The sequence below is a fragment of the Struthio camelus genome, chromosome 9 (assembly GCF_040807025.1).
Source record: "Struthio camelus isolate bStrCam1 chromosome 9, bStrCam1.hap1, whole genome shotgun sequence".
Lineage (NCBI taxonomy): Eukaryota > Metazoa > Chordata > Aves > Struthioniformes > Struthionidae > Struthio > Struthio camelus.
This window is the reverse complement of record NC_090950.1, coordinates 22,773,763-22,792,349: the sequence shown is the minus strand read 5'-3', so window position 1 is coordinate 22,792,349 and position 18,587 is coordinate 22,773,763. Positions and strand designations below refer to the sequence as shown.

At 62.9% G+C, this 18,587-nt stretch overlaps 1 protein-coding gene across 6 annotated transcripts in view; it reads left to right on the top strand.

Annotated features, from left to right (window-relative positions):
• Positions 1–14,290, top strand: part of EPHB3 (EPH receptor B3) — a 34,980-nt gene extending 20,690 nt beyond the window's left edge. For 3 of the 6 annotated variants that reach the window (XM_068954377.1, XM_068954375.1, XM_068954378.1), the window contains exons 4-16: positions 6,025–6,180; positions 6,362–6,697; positions 7,625–7,749; positions 7,915–8,083; positions 8,178–8,283; positions 8,639–8,736; positions 8,949–9,071; positions 9,171–9,418; positions 9,664–9,879; positions 9,971–10,120; positions 10,208–10,401; positions 10,573–10,728; positions 11,049–14,290. In XM_068954377.1, coding sequence (XP_068810478.1) covers positions 6,025–6,180; positions 6,362–6,697; positions 7,625–7,749; positions 7,915–8,083; positions 8,178–8,283; positions 8,639–8,736; positions 8,949–9,071; positions 9,171–9,418; positions 9,664–9,879; positions 9,971–10,120; positions 10,208–10,401; positions 10,573–10,728; positions 11,049–11,157 — 2,186 coding nt within the window. In that variant the 3' untranslated portion in view covers positions 11,158–14,290. The remainder of the gene's footprint in view (positions 1–6,024; positions 6,181–6,361; positions 6,698–7,624; positions 7,750–7,914; positions 8,084–8,177; positions 8,284–8,638; positions 8,737–8,948; positions 9,072–9,170; positions 9,419–9,663; positions 9,880–9,970; positions 10,121–10,207; positions 10,402–10,572; positions 10,729–11,048) is intronic. The other 3 variants (XM_068954376.1, XM_068954380.1, XM_068954379.1) reach the window with 1 other exon arrangement.
• Positions 14,291–18,587: the final 4,297 nt, after the last annotated feature.

Sequence of the window (18,587 nt, the reverse complement as noted above, 5' to 3'; positions counted from 1 at the left end):
TGCTTTGTAATGTGATATGCAAGGCTGGTATCTGGCGCTCTAGTCATAAGTTGCCACAGCATTGATTTGGCATCTCGTTCTCAGCCTCATTATCTTTATTTAATTAGCACACGGCCCTTCTGGGGGTTGCGCTGCTTCCCACGCGCTCCCCGCCACGGAGATGTGCAGAGGCAGCTCTCGCAGGAGGGGGAGAAGTTCCTGACCGGGGAGGGGGGAGACGGGAGTCCGTCCGTCCATCTATCCGTCCGTCCATCCATCCATCTGTCCTTGCCTCGCGCAGCCGCAGCACCTCCGGCTGCTGGGGGGAGAGGAGGGCGGCGAGGCCACCCGCTGCCTTCGCGCCCTGTCCCCGGCCCGGCGACGGGTCGGCCTTTCCCGCGGCAGAATCTCTCCTCCTTTTGGCTGGCCATATAGGTTTAATGTAAAAACGTGCCCCCATCCTTTGCGCAGACTTCGCATCGGGATTTTCCTTCGAGCCGCGGTGAGGTCAGCGCCCCGTCGTGGGAGAACGGACGGGCTCCGCGCACAGAATAGGTCGGCTTGCGGCACCTCCCCGAAAATACTGCTGGGCGTGCCCTCTCCGCGCCGGATTCGGCGGCCGTGTCGCGGGGAGGCCGCCCCCCCGGCCGGGTGCACGCCGGCAGCCCCGTAGGCTGGGCAGCGTCGTGCCGGGGTTTATGGCCCCCGGCTTGCCGGCTTCACCCGAAGGAAGATGTATTTTGGATGCGGCCGTGTCGGAGGGGTTGGGCCGGCGCGAGACGCGGTCGTCGGCCCCCGCGGCGGGAGTTTCCCGGAGAGCGGGCCAGCCCGCGGCACCGCGGAGCCCGCGCTCTGCTAGAGCGGAGGGTTGGGGCTGCCCGGTGCGGTAAACGAACACCCAAACCCCAAAAAAGCCTGGGGAGACGGTGTGCAGCGTGACGCCGTTCTCTTCTCAAGCCTATTTCTCAGGCTTTTTAATTTCCTCCTCTTCCCCCAAGGGTGGCAAAGCCAGCGGAGGGGGGTGTTCTTGAAGGTGCCGGGCGCTGTAAACTTGGGCACGCTTGAGAAGTGATGTCAGGTCAGACTGGGGCCAGAATCTGGATTTTGTAAAAATAAATTTTCCTTGCAATCGGTGACTAATGGAAACATCACCACGAGTTAAAAAAAAAATGCCAAGCAAGCAGAGCACTTGCCAACTGTTTGCAGCTTTGCGTTGCAACACTGGCTTGCTGCATGAAAACCAGGAAGTGAAACTGCCTTCTATTAATTGTCCGGGATTATAGATCAAAGACAGCTCAGCGGTGCAGCGAGAGGAAAGCTGGTGTTTTAAAGCCGGGCAGCTCCACAATGGGTTACTTGTAACGCAGTCAAGGAAATCTGCCTCTGCCGTCCTGCATGTGACCTGCGGTGGCTCTGAAGACAGCTTTGCTTACTGAAATTTTTTTCTTTAATGAAAATTGCTTTCCCGCCTGTTATTTGGATGGCACTGTCCAACACCCAAGGGCTCTTCCCCGCGTTTGCCTTCAAACTTACTCCATTCACTTCTGGACTGCGCTAGCGTGAAATATATCCACCCAGAGGATGATTTAAAAATATATATATATATATATCAAGTGCCTTTTAAAAGAGACTTAAAATGAGAGTTACCGCCTCAGCTGCAGCTAGGCTGTTGCTTCCACGGCTCTAATCCATCTGTAGCCACTTACGAAAGAGCGAAGGGAGTGAGCAGTGTAGGTTCATAAAGCACAGCTCGTCCCAGGCAAACTTGATTGCTGCCTTTAAAGAAATTACAGGGTGGCTGGGCAAAGGGATGTGATCGATTTAATTTATCTAGATCTGAGCGCGGCTTCCTGCTTCGAGTCCTACGGGGAAAGAAGGAGAGAAATGGAAAGATGCTCCCTGCGTTGGAATACAGTCGCGTGGATAGAGAAGCGGTCGAGACCTTAAACACAGTAATTCAGGGCTGTTGTTCGCCTCTGCCAGGGCGCCGCAGCAAAGCGGGACTTCGCCGGGGTTAGGCCCGGCCGGGGCAGGGAGATCGCTTGGCTAATGATGCGGACGCGGCGGCGCCGTGCCCTCCCGCCGCTGGTGGTCGGGCTCTCCCGGCCCTTCCCACGCCGAGGGAGGGGACCCGAAAGTTTTGGAGGATGCTCCTCGCAGCTCCGTGTGCAGCGTGCTTCGTTTCTGCTTGCCCACATCGCGGGCAGTAATCGCTGCCTGCGTGCGAGATGAGTCACCGCTCTCTGATGCTGCGATGATGATTTTATTTTGGTGTTTTTCAGCTCCCTCCCTTGGACTTTGTTTGCAGGGGTGGGGAGCGCGTTTGGGAAGAGCAGCCTCCGCGCCCCGGACCACCGGCCCCGCAGGGGCTCTGCGCCGTCTGGCCCAGGCTGCAGGACGCCCCGCGAAGGGTGCGGATGCCCCAGAAAGGGCACGACGGCAGCTTTTGCAGAGATGCCGGGGCTGTGTTACTGCCTCCCTCCCGTGCCCAGAGCAAATACCCGTTGCAGCGGTTCCTGCCTGTCAGGCCGCGCTGCTTCTGCTCCCCTTTAGCCCGGGAGACCGCTTCAGCTCCCTGACCTGTTACCCTGCGGCTGTCAGCGACTGTCATGTCCTCCCCGGAGGTGACTGCAGCCCAGCACCAGGAGATGTGACCTGTGTGTAAAGGTTCGGGAGTGTTGTTTTGTTTGAGGATGCTTTAGCGAGAAAAGTGCTTATGCAAACCTCGCGGTGGGAAGAGGGGAGCCTGGCTCCCCAGCTGAGCCGGGAGAGAGTCACGCTCCCGCTCCGGAGCGCTGGGCTCGCTCCCAGCCTGCCGGCCAAGCCAGTGGTTGTTGTACAGGCAGTTTCTTGCAGAGAAGAGATGACACAGCGGCTTATGCACCAGGGACCTGGGATCGGTTTTCAGCTCTGTTACAGGCTTCAAATGTGGCTGAGAGCTGTCACGCTGCCACCAAGGTCTTTCTGCTCTGATTTATTAAAGGGAGCTGGATACTTAAGCACTGCAGTGGATCTGGGCCTCGGTCCCTTTCCCTCCCTTCCCCACCCGACTCAGGGTGGGAAATAGCTCTGCGCGTTCCTTCGCGGGTGCGCTGAAACGACCTCCGTCATCTCTTGGCGCGCCGCGTGCCTGCAGCGGGTCCGGCCAGGCTGCGGAGGCTCGCGGCCCCTTGGGATCGGCAGCTGCTGCGCCCGCTCCGCTCCCGCCTGGAAACCCGTCGGGCCGCGGGAGTCAGCTCCTAATTGCCGCGCGCTCCCGCCGTGTCTTCTCACGCGCGCGTTTGTGGGCCGGGAGCGCGCTGACCTGCCTGAGCAGGGGCTGCCAGGCTGCCCTGGCGCCGCGGGAGAGGAGGAGGAGGAGGAGGCAGGGGAGCTGGGCTCGGGGTGCAGCGCAGAGGGGGCCGCGGGTTTGGGTTTCCCGGCCCCGCCAGGGCCCCAGCCCAGCTAGGACAGCTCGGAGCCGGCGTAGCCAGCGCTCTGTCCCGAGCGCGCAGGCGGCCGTCCGGGGGCGAAGCGCAGTTATCCAGGCTGGAGCCCCTCCAGAGCACCTCGCTATCCCTGTCTCTAATGCTGCTCTTGGGCTTTTGGGCTTCACGCAAACTCTGCTTGCTCCGGTTTCATTCCTTCCCCCCTCCCCGGCCTATTATTTCAGGGGGGTTTGTCCCTGATGGATCTGGGCTCCTGTCCATAACCGAAGCATGTTTGGCAGCTTTCTGAGCCCAGAGCGTTCCTGTCCAAGAGGTTTCAGTCATCTCTCATTCCTCAGCAATCTGGTTCCTTATGTGTGAATCTGCATCCACCCAGTTTTGACTGCCTGGGACTCCAGCGGGGGTGGGCCCGCGCGCGCCGGCGCTGCTCCGGTACCTCGGGGCAGCGGCTGTCCCCGTCTTCGCGTGTGGTGGTGGCAGCAGTTGGGTCGGGCGAGCGTGTCCTGGGCTGGCGGCACCAGGAGCCCTGGATTTTTTCCAGCCGCTTGCAGATGAGCCGGACGAAGCAGCCTGGAGTCGTCCTTTGCCCTCCAGGCTGCGCGGTCAGGATGGGCTAAACTTTAATTTCCAAAGGGAGGGCCCAAAGGCTGGGTAAATCCAGGTCAAGGAGTGATGGAGTGAGTGGAGGCAGCGCGGTCAGTCCTGTTTTGACAGAGCAGAGTCTCCGGGCCATAAAGGCCTGGGCTCTTGGGCCGCGAGCAGGGAAGGGGCCGCCGCAGCCCGTCCGTCCCGGGGCCCGGCGGCAGGTGGGCTGGGAAGCGCTGTGATGGGCCGGCCGCGTAACTGGCAGCAGGGCGTCCTGCCCGGCGGCAGCGCTGCGGCTGCCCGTCTGCCTCGCGCGGGACCCGTGGGGCTGGCCGAGGCGAAACGAGCCAGCGGGTGATTCAGCGGCGCTCCACACCCGTGTGCGGGGCCGCCGCTGCCAGCCAGAAAACTTCTGGAGAGGGTGTTGGGAGATGCCTCATAACAGGAAACTTCCGCTTGCTGCAGCTCGGATGAAGCAAGGAGAAACCTCCTCTTGTTTACGGGTGATGTCATGTGGCAGGCATGGGCCAGCAGTTTCCGCCTCGGGGACGAGGCTGCCAGTAGGGTTAAGTGCCCTCGGGAACTGCGGGAACGTTTTGGGAGGGAGGAGGAGGAGGAGGTGCCCTCCTCCGGGGCAGTCGGCAACCCTCCCGGGTCGTGACGCTGCCCGCTGGCTGTGAGCAAGAGGGCTGATGCCAAAGCAGAGCCGCTGCTGGCACCCTCTGACCGCTCCAGCTGCCTGCACGCACAGAGCAAAGACCTAATTCCCATGCCTAGCCTTGGGCCCCTGACACCAGGGCAGTTTTGAACTATTCCCGTTCCCCCTTGCCATGTCCTTGGTGCAGGGCTACGATAAATTAGGCTGTTTCAAGGTGCGGGTTGTTTTCCTGAGGCTGCCTTGCTCTGCTAACGCGCCGTTAATCCTTTCACGTGTCCGTTGTTAGGACTGAGCGCCCTGTCCTGCGAGCCAGGCCCGGATGCCAGGACTTCTGGCTCGTTGAAGGACTCTGATCGGAAGTGAGGGGGGTTAAGATGTTGGCAACGCGGTCGGAGCAGCTATTTAGCCAAGGACCCACTGGAATGTTTTAATCTTGCTCAGCACACTACTTGAGCCTGGCTTGGGGGATGCCAGCGGCCCCTGAGCTGAGAAGTGGCTGAAGTGCCCTAAGCAGAAGGTTTAGGGTTGAGCGGCCGCGTTCGGGGCTGCCACAGCAGGGCTGAGACCTCCCTTACCTGCTTTGCTTCCCCGGGAGTTGGAGGGTACTGGGTAGAGCATGGAAACCGGTGGGAGCAGAGAACTGGGGATGGGGGAGCCCGTGCATGGGGACGTTCCTCCTTGGGAAATGCAGTGAAGAAGCAAAGCAGGGTGGCGTGCTTTCATGGCTGGACCTTCCTCCCCGGCCCAGGGTACCCCTCGGTGAACCGGGGCAAGCTCAGCCGAGCTGGGCAGGACGGAGCAGCTCGACCTCTCGGCATCAGCTCCCTGTAGCTTCCCTCTCCTGGGTTTCCAGCCCTGCTGAGCGTGGTGCCCGGCTCACCCTTGAACCCCGAATCATGAGCAGCCTGGGGTTTGGTTTCCCCTGGGTCAGTGGCAGGTTTCTGGTTCATCCTGAACGGCTGTGGTGATGAGGTGGGGATGGATCCTGCCGCCAGTGCTGGGGAAGAGGCCTACAGCAGACCGGGACGGCCCTTGGATCCCTTGGAGCCTGGGAAGTGTGTCCCTGGACACGGCCCCTGCTTGAGGGAGTTAGCAGGGGGGGCAGAGCTAACTGCTGGAGAGGGCCCAGCCTTCGCCGAACAAGCGGTTGAGGAATGCAGGGAACGGCACCCTTTACTCTCCCTCTCAGCTCAGGCTGCAGCAGCGTCTGCATCCGCGACCCACGGGGGAAAGGCTTACAGGTGGCCCGTGGCCCTCAAGCCGTTGATCGGAGACTTTGCAGGGCAGCAGGGAAGGGTCTGCGCAGCCTTGGGGGGAGTCACGGACGCTCTCTGGGTACACTTCGTAATTCTGATTTGTTTTCCCTTCTTCCAGCATGTGGTCCGGGAACCTTCAAGTCTAAGCAGGGGGAAGGCCCCTGCTCTCCCTGCCCTCCCAACAGCCGGACGACCTCTGGAGCAGCAACGGTTTGCACGTGTCGAAACGGCTATTTCCGGGCAGACACAGACCCTGCAGACAGCGCCTGCACCAGTGAGTCCAGCCCTGTGCAAGGAGGGCAGAGCCTGGCAGTGGGGAGTGGAAGGGAGGTTTGGAGGTTATGGATCTGGGCCTGGGACAGGGGATGTACCATGCCCGCCCCAGGAGGCGAGCTGGGCAGGGGGTATGTGGCAGCAATCCCTAACCCTTGTCTTCTCCGTTCACCCCCCTACAGGCGTCCCCTCTGCCCCCCGCAGCGTCATCTCCAACGTGAACGAGACGTCGCTAGTGCTAGAGTGGAGCGAGCCGCGGGACACGGGTGGGCGGGATGACCTGCTCTACAACGTCATCTGCAAGAAGTGCAGCGTGGAGAGGCGCGTGTGCACGCGCTGTGACGACAACGTGGAGTTCGTGCCACGCCAGCTCGGCCTCACTGAGCGTCGCATTTACATCAGCAACCTGATGGCCCACACCCAGTATACCTTTGAGATCCAGGCTGTGAACGGCATCTCCAGCAAGAGCCCCTACTCTCCCCATTTTGCTTCTGTCAACATCACCACCAACCAGGCAGGTCAGTGGAGCTGCCAGCGAGCAGGGGTGGCTCTCTGCTGCAGAACAGAGTGGGGATTTCTTGCTGACAGCTTTTGAGGCTGCAGTCCTTTGTGCTGCTGCGTTACAAGCTCTCCATGCCTGCATCTAATCCCCTGGGTAAAATCTCCTCTCTGTTTAAATGCGTCTCCCTGGAGGAGATGAGATCAGAACTCATGCAAGCAGAGAAGGGCAGGGTTGGCAGATGCTCCGGAGAGCTCTGGATCTCTTAGACCCACTCCAGAGATGTTGTGCCTGCTGTGAAGGGAGGAGGAAGGAAATGAGATTTTTCCCCTGTGGGCCCGGGAAGGCTCAGCACTAGCCCAGACCGTAGCTGGCCAAGTGCTCTGCCATTCCCTCTTTCCTCCCCCTCTGGCCTGGCTCCAGCGTTCTGGTAATCTCCAGCCGCTGCGCTCTGATCTGATTTCACGGGTCTCATCAGTGGGGTGGAGGAGGGGACAGAGCCTCGTTTTCAGCAGGCAGGGCCCCTCACTGGACAACTTTGCACCTAGGCGTGGGATGAAACATTACCGTGGAGCTGCTTCCAAGGGTCCAGTATCAGCTTGGCTGCAAGATGCTAGGATTGCACCTCCCTTCAGAAACTTGTGGGATGCCAGTCTCTCAGCTTGCCATGCCTTTCCACTGGGGTTATCTGAGCAAGTCCCAGGCAGAGAGAGTCCCCCACAGTGATATAGGATGGTGGAGGTCGTAGGCTGGTACAGGTGGCCTTGCTGGAGTTGTGAAGGTGCTGCCTGCAGGCTGGGTGGGCCTAGCTAGTAGCTGGAGTGGTGTCTGCCCAGGATCTCTGGAGACAAACCGTGTGTCCAGCCACGTTTCCAGCCTTGCTGGGCTGCAGTAGTGCTGAGCAGGTATTGGCACTGCCTCATTTCTCTTCCGCCCTCTTTCCTAGCCCCATCTGCCGTGCCTACAATGCACCTGCAGAGCAGCACCGGGAACAGCATGACGCTGTCGTGGACTCCCCCGGAGAGACCCAATGGCATTATTCTCGACTACGAGATCAAGTACTCTGAGAAGGTAACGCAGAGGGTGGGGTGGCCTTTCCCAAACCTTCAGCTCCTCTGGCTGGCAAGTCAGCCCAGCAGCAGACAGTGCCCAGGGAGTAGGGGGAAGTGATGGGGTGGGGGGACAACAAAGATGAGATCCCTTCACAGAAGTGATATCCGTGTGTCTCTCCTGTAGCAAGGCCAGAGCGATGGCATTGCCAACACTGTCACCAGTCAGAACAACATGGTACGGCTGGATGGGCTGAAAGCCAGTGCCCGGTATGTGGTGCAGGTCCGGGCACGCACAGTGGCTGGATACGGCCTCTACAGCCTCCCCATGGAGTTTCAGACAACTGCAGAGAATGGTAGGTACCAAGGCTGGCCTGCCTCTGACCCTCAGCCCTCCTACGTGTGCTCCCTCGCTAACTTAACTTTGATTCCTGCCTTTCCCTCCATCAGGCTCCACCAGCAAGAGTTTCCAGGAGCTGCCTCTGATTGTGGGTTCGGCCACCGCAGTGCTGGTGTTTGTCGTCGCTGTGGTGGTCATCGCTATCGTCTGCTTCAGGTACTGGCTCTGCAGGGAAGAGAGGGGGTTGGTTTGGGGGTGGTTCACGTGTGGCCTGCAGCCCCCACTTGCCTGTGGGCAGAGCTCCTGCAGCTCCAGGCTAAGAGTGAAGGACTGGACCCACTGCACATGGGTACCAGAGTGCAGCGTCTGTCAGAGGACTGGGCATCTCAACTTCCCCAGCACCCGTCCTGGGCTCAGCCATGCCTCCCTTAACAGAGCTAGGCCATCTTCTCCCGTTGCCCCTTAGGCAGAGGGATCACTCTGCTCGCGAGCTGTCGGAGGGGAAGCTCTCTAGCGTAGGCTGGCTGTGCTGGGAGTTGGAAGCTTGCAGTAAATGTCTTTGCCCCATCAGGAAAGGGATGGTTACTGAAAACCTCCTCTCGTCTCCTTTGGGCAGGAAGCAGCGCAACAGCACAGATCCCGAGTACACGGAGAAGCTCCAGCAATATGGTAAGCGTGAGAGCCCAGCACGAGGGCTCTGCAAGCCCCCTCTGCAGAGGGAGGGGGAGAAGTGTATCCTCCTGCCCCTATGCGCAAGGGAAGGGGGAGCCTTCTCTTCCTGGGGATTGTGAGGGATGGACTGATGGCCAGTGCAAAGTTGGCTTGCCTTGTCTGTCATCTGTGTGGTGTTCCTCCTGGTGACATCTGCTCTGCTCTTGCAGTCACCCCCGGGATGAAGGTCTACATTGACCCCTTCACCTATGAGGACCCAAACGAAGCTGTCCGGGAGTTTGCCAAAGAGATCGACATCTCTTGCGTCAAAATTGAGGAGGTCATCGGAGCAGGCAAGTTCTGGGGCTGGGCACAGCAGCTGCTGAGACTGCCTCCTCTCACCCTGCTTCGTGGCTCACTGTGCTGCCGCCTTCTCTCCTTCCCACCCGCAGGGGAGTTTGGCGAGGTGTGCCGCGGGCGCCTGAAGCTGCCCGGCCGCCGCGAGATCTTTGTGGCCATCAAGACGCTGAAGGTGGGTTACACAGAGCGGCAGCGGCGGGACTTCTTGAGCGAGGCCAGCATCATGGGCCAGTTCGACCACCCTAACATCATCCACCTGGAAGGTGTGGTGACCAAGAGCCGCCCTGTCATGATCATCACAGAGTTCATGGAGAACTGCGCACTTGACTCCTTCCTCCGGGTAAGCATCCCCTTCTGCCCTGGGCTGGGGGCTTCAGTGTGAGGGGCCGGGCCACTCCAAGCTCCCATTCTTCTGTGTCCCTCTGGACTGTCATGCTGACATCCCCTGGGCTAACCTGTGAGTAGTGACATCTGTGGGGTGGGGAAGAGGGTTGGCTCTAGGGATGAGGAAAGTGGTGGTAGCAGGTTGGAATTCCTCCCCAGTCTATTGGAGGGTTGCAAACCCTGCTGATCTTTCCCCGGCAGCTGAACGACGGGCAGTTCACAGTCATCCAGCTGGTGGGGATGCTGCGAGGCATCGCTGCTGGCATGAAGTACCTTTCGGAGATGAACTACGTTCACCGGGACCTGGCTGCCCGCAACATCCTGGTCAACAGCAACTTGGTCTGCAAAGTGTCTGACTTTGGGCTCTCTCGCTTCCTGGAGGACGACCCAGCCGACCCCACCTACACCAGCTCCCTGGTACGGGGGGCTTGTGAAGGGAACCACAGATCCAGGGGTTGGGGGGGATACCCAGGTGTGCACTAAGTAAGAGACCTATGTATCCCTGCAGGGTGGCAAGATCCCTATCAGATGGACAGCTCCAGAGGCCATCGCCTACCGCAAATTCACTTCGGCCAGTGACGTATGGAGCTATGGCATCGTCATGTGGGAAGTGATGTCTTACGGGGAGCGGCCCTACTGGGACATGTCGAACCAGGATGTAAGTGCTCCCCAGGGAGTGGGGAGCTAAGGGCCAGCCACGGGTGCTCGGGTGACTCACAGCCTGCCTCTACTTGTCTCTCTGCAGGTGATCAACGCAGTGGAGCAAGATTACCGCCTGCCGCCCCCCATGGACTGCCCCACAGCGCTGCATCAGCTGATGTTGGACTGCTGGGTGCGTGACCGCAACCTGCGGCCCAAGTTTGCACAGATTGTCAACACGCTGGACAAGCTCATCCGCAACGCTGCCAGCCTGAAAGTCATCGCCAGCGTCCAGTCTGGGTCAGTGATGTCCCTGCCTGCAGCCAGAACTCGCCTGGCTTCCCCCAAGCCCAAGGAATGCAGGGCTGTTTGGGAATAGGGCTGTGGGATAGCAGAGATAAGTCGGCTCCACTCCCAGGACACCTCCACATCCCCCTGCTCCCTCTGACCTGTGCTTCTCTCTCCCCGTAGTGTCTCACAGCCGCTCCTGGACCGCAGCGTCCCGGACTACACCACCTTCACCACCGTGGGAGACTGGCTGGACGCCATCAAAATGGGACGGTACAAGGAGAACTTTGTCAATGCTGGCTTTGCCTCCTTCGACCTGGTGGCACAGATGACTGCAGAGTAAGTCCCTGCTTGGGGAGGAGGGAAAGCTCGGAGGGCTGAGGCTGGGCCTGGGCCTGGGCCTGTGGCGAGTAATCCCTCGCCTCTCTGGCCGCCTTTGGCCTGTGTGTGCAGAGGGCTGAACTGTGCGTGGGGTTTTCCTAAGCAGATAAAGATCTGGGATTCAGCATCCAGAACTGCCAGTCCCCCGTGGCAGTAGGACAGTAGAGCTTGGCAGAAGGCTGTTAGGAAGATGGGGTCTCAGCAGCAGTGAGATGGGCAGGGATGTGTGCCAGTATAGAAGCTGAGAGGCCACTAAATTTGTCGCCTCCTCCTTGCAGAGACCTGCTGAGGATAGGGGTGACGCTAGCAGGGCACCAGAAGAAGATCCTGAGCAGCATTCAGGACATGAGGCTGCAGATGAACCAGACGCTCCCGGTTCAGGTTTGACCGCAGGGGACTCTGCATTGGAACGGACCGAGGGAATCTGCCAACCAGGTTCCAGTTTGCGGTGCAGCCCGGCTTCCCGTTTTCCCCTTCACGTGGCACTCCTCTGCCTCGGACGGTCGCCTGGGACAGGCCGGGCCGGGCCGCCCTTCCCTGGATCGGAGGCACTCATGCCGAGAGGGAGCCCAGCTTTTCGTTCTGTGTCCTGGAGCAACGAGGCAGTGACACAGTCTTCATATTGAAGACGGATTATGGGACGGAGATGGCACACCCCGCTTCCCGCCCTGTCTGGGTACCCATCGGTTCGAAGAGTTGTTCTGCTTCTTGGATTTCTTTTCACCTCGTTTTCCCCCCGCCGAGTCCTCACTTCCCATCCCTCTCCGAGGCCGCAGACTGTTTACCCGTCCGCTAAGTCCGTCAGACACGTCCGAAACCTTTCCCGACTCCGGTCCCCGCATGGAAGCGGCAGGGGGAGGCCGAGCCGACGCGGGGGCTGCCCGCGGTGGAGACGGCGACGGGGAAGGGGCCGCCTGGCCCCAGACAATCACTTCTCTCTCCTCCGCCCCTCGCGGCCCCTCCACGCAAGGGTCTGCACTGGAACGTGTCCGAAGGGAAGGCTTTGCTCCGTTTCTTGGCTTTGCACGCCAGAATCCGAACCCAGTGAGATTTTACTATGCAGGGAGTTAGGCAAAAATATATATATAGAGATATATATATTAAAAAAAATAAGAGGGAGCAGAAAGGGGAGGGAGGGGGACCAGGCGCCCAGCTCCGCATCTCTTACCCCTCTTGGTTCTCGTGGCCGGCTCTGGACTGCAGAGTAAGGCCGTCAGCACGTTTGCACAGGGACCCCTCCGCCCCCAGGACAAGGCAGCCGCGCTCCCGCCAGCGGGGACAGAGAGCGGGGCTCGGGGGAAGGAGGCCGCGCTGGGGGGAGAGGCCCGGCCCTCCCCCGGCCTCGCGTTTTTATGCAGAAGGAGCCAGGCCTGCCGGCGCCAGAGCCGGCGCGGCCGAACCGCTCCTGACACACGCTGTGATTGCTGCCAAAAGACTCACTCACCTTTCTCTGACTCTTTACTGCAGCCCGGTTCCTCCAAGCTGAGGGCGAGACTCCCAGCGAGCGTGAGTGTGCGTGAGTGTGTGCGTGCGTTGCGTGCGTGTGTGCTGGCCGTCAGGACTGTGAGGCAATGGGCAGAATAAAGGCAATAAGAATTTTACTCGAGTTTTCCTTTGCTCACTCGGTGTCTCTCGCTGCACGGAGCCAGCGCGACGGGCACCGCTGTCTCCGTCCTGCTTCGCTGCCCGCTCCCCGCCGGAGCATGCTGCCTCCCCTGATTTCTCCTCCCTTCTGGCAGCCTGTAATAAGCAGCGCAGGGCACAGGCTGGCTCTGTACCCCCCGCTCGTGCCCCCGTGCTGTCCTGCTGTGCCCTATTCGGATGGTCCTACAGGGTCCCCCTTTCCCCCCGTGATGCTGCTTACAGGTGCTGGTGCATGCTGGAGGGGACGCGTCCAGGCAGAGGTTGTACCCAGTCCTACGGCGTATAAGGAGCTGCATAGGGGCGGGGGGTTGTGATTCCCAGGGGCAGAGCCTGTGAAACTCCATCTCGTGCAATAGATGCTGACTTTTCTCTCCTTCCTTTCTCTTTTTTTCTTTTTTTTCCCCTTCTCCCGTCCCCTGCTCAAGTGAAGCCAGAGCTGTGGGAACCAAACCCAGGGAGCGCGAACTGAGCAGGGAGGGCAGCCAGAAAGCCCTGCCAAAGCCCCTGCCCCCAAATTTGAAAGGGGAGCGGCTGTGCTGGGCTTCCCACCCGTCCCGCCCCGGGTGGCTACGTGAGTCCCCAGGTGCAGCTCTCCAGGCTTCCCGGAGAAACGCCTCTCCTCCCGCGGCCCGGGTTTTCCCAGGGGCGGCCGAGCCCGCTGTTCCCAGGCGGAGAGCAGCCCCGGCCGGGGATGTCGCAACTGCAAACAGCATCCGTGAACGGCCTCGCGAGCGCCTTCCCGAGCTCGCGCCACCTCCCGCGAAATGGCAGCTGCCGAGCCAGGTGCTCGCCGGCCTGGGACTTCAAACGCGGCCGGACGGGGCTGGCGGCGGCCAGGTAAAGGCCCGGCCGGCGAGCTGAGGGCGGCCAGCAGCCGTCACCGCCGCCTCTGGGCTTTCTGCCCCGTGTCATCGGTGGGCCCGAGGGAGCAGAGCTTCTTGCCCCCGGCAGCAGCAAGGGGGTAAGCGGGACCCTGGGTTGCTCTTGCCGGGGTATTTCTGGCCGTGTGGGTCTCGCGGGGCTGCTTAGCCGGAGGTGGCAGCACGGTGGGGTGAGCGGGCGCTCCCCGAAAGGCTGCGGCTGGCGGCCTCCTCTCCGCCGCTGAGCAGGTGCTGGGTTTCCCCTCGCCTGCCCTCGGGTTTCTCATTAACCCCGGCCTCCTCCGCAGGCGAGGGTAAACAGGGCCGGGAGGGTGGCAGGCGGGAGCGCCGCGTAGCCGGGCAACTGGGGACGGGCTCTCCCGCATCCCCGTCCCCAGCCGGCGCCATCCCCGCGCCGCGTGACGCTGCGGGGGCCGGGGACGCGCCGGGGCCAGCAGCGCCTTCTGCGTCTTCCGCCCTTTCCCGGGGTTTTGCTGGGATTTCCCGGGAGCTTTGGGCTGGCCGCGCTCCCCCGGCGGGGCGCCGCGAACCTCCTGGCTTCCCTTTGGGGTGATTTCCACCTATTTGAAGGAGCGACCTGACAGCAAACGGCTTGTCCCAGCCTCCCGCTGCCCGCCGGCCGGGCTGTGCTCGCGCCCCGCTGCCTCGGCGGCGGCGCGCACCCGTCTCCCTCCAGCAGGCGATGGCAGAGGGGCACCGGGAAGCCGGCGCCTTGCCGCTGCTCCTCCGGCAGCTTCGCCCCGCCGGCGGCCCCGGGGCGGCGGCGACGGCTCCGTCCCCCTCCTGCCCGCGCTGGTTCTCGTGTACTGTACCTGCTACCTTTCTTTTTGTAAGTATATATAGAGGGAGAGAGAGAGAGAGATGTATTTAATGGTAAAAGAAAAGCAAACAACGGCAAAAACAGCAGCCAGAGAAATTAATGCGAGCGTGCGTTTGTGAAAAATATTTTTTAACGGAGTCCTTTTTTCAATTAAATTATTTAAGAAGTTTTATGGAGGCCCGCGGTGCCCGTGTGGTTCTTGCAGGGCTCTGGGCCGAGCGCGTGGGCCCGTCCGCACGGTTGTGTCCGTAAAAGCGGGCAGGAAGGCAGTGCCGGGGTGCGGGTCGCCCCTCGCCCGCTCCGGCCCGTCCGCCCCGGGGCGCGCGGCGGGGCGATGCTCCGCGCGGCGGCGGGCCCCAAGCCCCGGCTGCCAGCCCCGGCTGCGCCTCGCTCGCTCTCCCCCCCTCCAGCCTCTGCAAAAGAGCCTTTTGTGCCGCTGTTTTTTCCCCCCCTTTTAATTCCTAACTAGGAGATTAAGAGGAAGACAAAGGCTACGATTGTTCCCGCTCGGGAGAGAGCTGGAAAGTTCGGGCAGGGGGAAGGCCAGGAACCGTCTCTTCCCAAACAGACCCGGAGCCGGGGGACGAAAACCCCAAGCAGAGCCCGGCCAGAGGGGCCGGCGTGTGCCCCGGCCCGGACGAGCCCCCCGCCGCCGTGCCGCCGCCGCAGCGCGCTGCCCGGCACCGGGCGCCGCGGCAGGACGCGGGGCGGCCGGCCGTGCCGACGGGGACGCTCGGCCGCTTGGGCAAACCCCCCCGCCGGCGCTCCCCGGCGATGGTGGGAGCGGGGCGCCGGGCGCCCCGGGGCTGAGCGCCGTGCCGGTGGGCGGCAGCGGGCCAGGAATGGCCCCACCGCGGCGGCCGCGGTGCCGGCATCCCCTCGGGACAGCGAAGGGGAGCGGCACGGTTGCGGCCAGCGCCCCGGAGGGCGGCGGGGACCCCCGCAGCAGCCCGGCGGCCGCAGCCTCTCCCCTGCGACGGAGGAGGCAGATTCAGGGTGCGTTGGCCCGGCTCCGTCGGCTCCTCGGCGTTTTCGCCGCTAACTCTTGGCTGACGCTCCGGTGCCTTGGCAGCCGGCGCTGCGGCCGCCCCCTCCGCCCGCCCAGCTGGAAGGGATCAGCCGCGCGCCCCCCGAGCCGGCCCGGCCGGGCAGCCCCGCGCCGGAGCCCCCCGGCGTGCCACGTCGCTCGCCGGGGTTGTCGCCTCGCGGCCGGGGCCGGGGATGTGCCACGGCGCAGCACAGGGCTCTGCCGCCGCCGGCGGACGGGACCCGGCGCGTTTTCCCATGCTCGCGGGCAGCCGCGAGACACCCACGAACGCCCCGGCTCTGCTCCTTCTGTTTCCCGTTAAGATTATTTATTGGTAATTTTTAAGACCACTCACAGACTCTGTTCGTGTTCCAGGACCCTACGCAGCTTTTTCCCAGGGCTTTTCTGTTTTGCTTTTTTTTGTTGTTGTCATCGTCATTTTAATCTTTTTTCTTCCCACTCTTTCCTTCCAGGCCCCTCTGGCAGCAGCCGGCGGGCGGGTGTGCGGTGCAGCCTCAGCCTCCGGGGGCGAGGCGGGCGCACTGGGGACACGGGGGGCCGCCGGGGCCGTCGAGGGGCTCGGCCGCGCCGTCCCACCCGACACCCCCGCAGGACGCCGGGGCCCGGGGAGCTGCTCGCCCGCCGGCCGGCCGGAGGCGGCGTGCTCGCCACGCGCTGCCACCGCTCCGTCCGGGCCGGGCTGCGGAGGGGAAACCTGCCCGGAAAAGGGGAGCGGGGGGTCACCTCCCGGCTCCGGGGTGCAGGTTTGGGGAGCGCTGCCGTTAAAGGGGAGCCGGGAGCCGCGCGGGCGGCTGCTCTCCCCCAAATGCCTGGGAGCTGACATCTTCCTTGGCAGCGCGCAGCCGGCGAGGAAGGCTCGCTGCAAACGCACCCGCATTAATCACCCCGGGCCCGTCGGCACGGGTTAAGGAGCAGAATCCGACACGACGCCGGTCCGGGAGGCGAAAAACAGCTTTGGGTTATTAAACAAAATCAACGCGTGGCAGCGCGGGGGTCGGGGAGCCAGCGCCTGGGCCCGCTGCAGCCGCCCTGCGTCAGGGAAGGGGCTTGTCCGCGGGGGAAGATGGAGGGGAAAGGAGCAAGGGCCTCGCTCGGAGGGCCGGTGACGCCGGGCGCCCGCTGCTGCAGCGCCCTGGGCCAGAGGAGCCTCCCGGCGAACGCGCGGCCCCGGGTGAGAGGGAAGGGGCCGAGGTGTCGTCAGAAACCGGCACCGTCGCACGCTGAAAATCAGTTGCTGGGGGATAAACGTCATGCCTGGCTCCGAAATGGCACTGGGGGGATCTGGAGACGTTGAGACCCGCCAGCTTTACCTCAGGATCGAGTAACGGGGGCGCTAATTAAACATCAGGTTAGCGAGCGCTTGGCTGAACATGGAAGAAGAAGGACAAGCCAAACCAGCAGCAGCAAAGACAAATCGTCCCTCGCTCATCCGCGGGGCTCCTCTGAAGTCACCGGCACCGCGGAGGACGGAGAGGGATTCCTGGAAACGGCAGCTGCTGTAAGGGCTCTGGCCAAGCGTCTTCCAGAACCACGAAATAACTGCCGAGCCAGAAGCCGCGGTGGAAAACCAGCTCTGATAAGCACAGGCAGTCCCCTGGCGTGGACCGGGCTCGAGGTGAGGCCCGGCACGGGGATTTCTCTGCGGCTGGGAAAGGACGCGGCCGGAGGAAGGTCACTGCTGCAGAGAGCCCGGAGGGAGTCAATTAGTCCAGCCTGCAGATCCCGGGACCTCGTTACCTGAAAAAATCACTGCTCATCCCTGCATCCCTCCCTTGGAAAGGCAAACACAGGCTTCTGAGCTGTAACGAAAGACGTCCTTCCCCGGCTGCTTCTGGGGAGAGCAGGCGCTGGAGCCGGGCAGACGGCGTCCCTCGCCCCCGTGCCCCCGGCCATCCCCCTTTCCCGGGCCCGAAGCCGAACTCGCTGCTTATTCCCTTTTATTGCCCTCATTCCCTCTTTGATCTCCCTGGCAGGGGGGCGAGCGCTGCCCGCGCGCCGGGCCGGCCGGGGGGCAGTGCCGGGTGTCGGACAGGTCCCGCCACACGTTCCTGCCTAAGGAGAAATTTCCTCTCCTTAGGTTTTTTTTTTTTTTTAGTACCAGTATCGCTACCCCACCTCCGCCGCCCGACGCGGCCCCGGCTGAGTCACGGGGAGGCTCGCGTGCGCCGCCCGGCACGGCCGCCACGCGCCAGACCCCGGCGGGACGGGACGCCCCAGCGTGCCGGGCGCGGGGTCGGGCCGAGCTGCGGGGGGAGCGGCGGGGCTGGGGGCCCCCGAAGCGGCGGGGCGAGCAGCGCCGCTCCCGCCGGGATCGCGCCCCAGCGCCCGCAGCTGCCCGGCGCCGCTCGGCCTCCTCCAGCCCCAGCCGTGGCCGGCACGAGGGTGTCCCGGCGCCGCCGCCTGCCGCCGGGAGCCGGCAGCACCGTCACCCAGGTGGAGACGCGGGATTGCGCACCGGGAGGGCTGAAACCATGACCCATCCCGGATGCGGTGAGTCAGGCTGCACAAGGCGCCTGGCCGGAGCAGCCTGCCCTGGAAAGCCCCATGCCCGTCCCCGTCCCCGTCCCTGTCCCCATCTCCACCCCATCCCTGTCCCCATCCCCGTCCCTGTCCCCATCCCCATCTCTATCCCCATCCCCCTCCCTATCCTTGTCCTCATCCCCATCCCCGTCCCCATCCCTGCCCCTGTCCCCGTCCCTGTCCCCATCTCTGTCCTTGTCCCCATCCCTGTCCCCATCTCCACCCCCATCCCTGTCCTCATCCCCATCCCTGTCCCCATCCCTATCCCCATCCCCATCCCCATCTCCATCCCCGTCCCCATCCCTGTCCCCGTCCCCATCCCCATCCCCATCCCCATCTCCATCCCCGTCCCCATCCCTGTCCCCGTCCCCATTCCCATCCCCATCCCTATCCCCATCCCCATCCCCGTCCCCGTCCCCATCCCCATCCCCATCCCCATCCCTATCCCCATCCCCATCTCCATCCCTGTCCACATCCCCATCCCTCTCCCTGTCCCCATCCCCATCCCCATCCCTGTCCCTGTCCCCGTCCCCATCCCTGTCCCTGTCCCCATCCCTGTCCCCATCTCCACCCCATCCCTGTCCTCGTCCCCATCCCAGTCCCCATCCCTATCCCCATTCCCATCCCCGTCCCCGTCCCCATCCCCATCCCCATCCCCGTCCCCGTCCACATCCCACCCTGCCCGGGGCGCAAGGCAGAGAGGCGAAGGGGCCCAGCGGGCAGCGGAGCCACCGACGGAGAGGAAGGAGCAGAAAAGCCTCTTGTTCAGGGAGGCGGCGGGCGTTTGTGTTTGCAGCCGAGTCTTGCACAAACGGGCGCTGGAGGGTGAGGAAAGGCTGGGGCAGGAGCGTCCGAGGCCGGGGCGGAAGCGCCGAGGGGCGTGAGCTGCCGCTGCCGCCGCTGC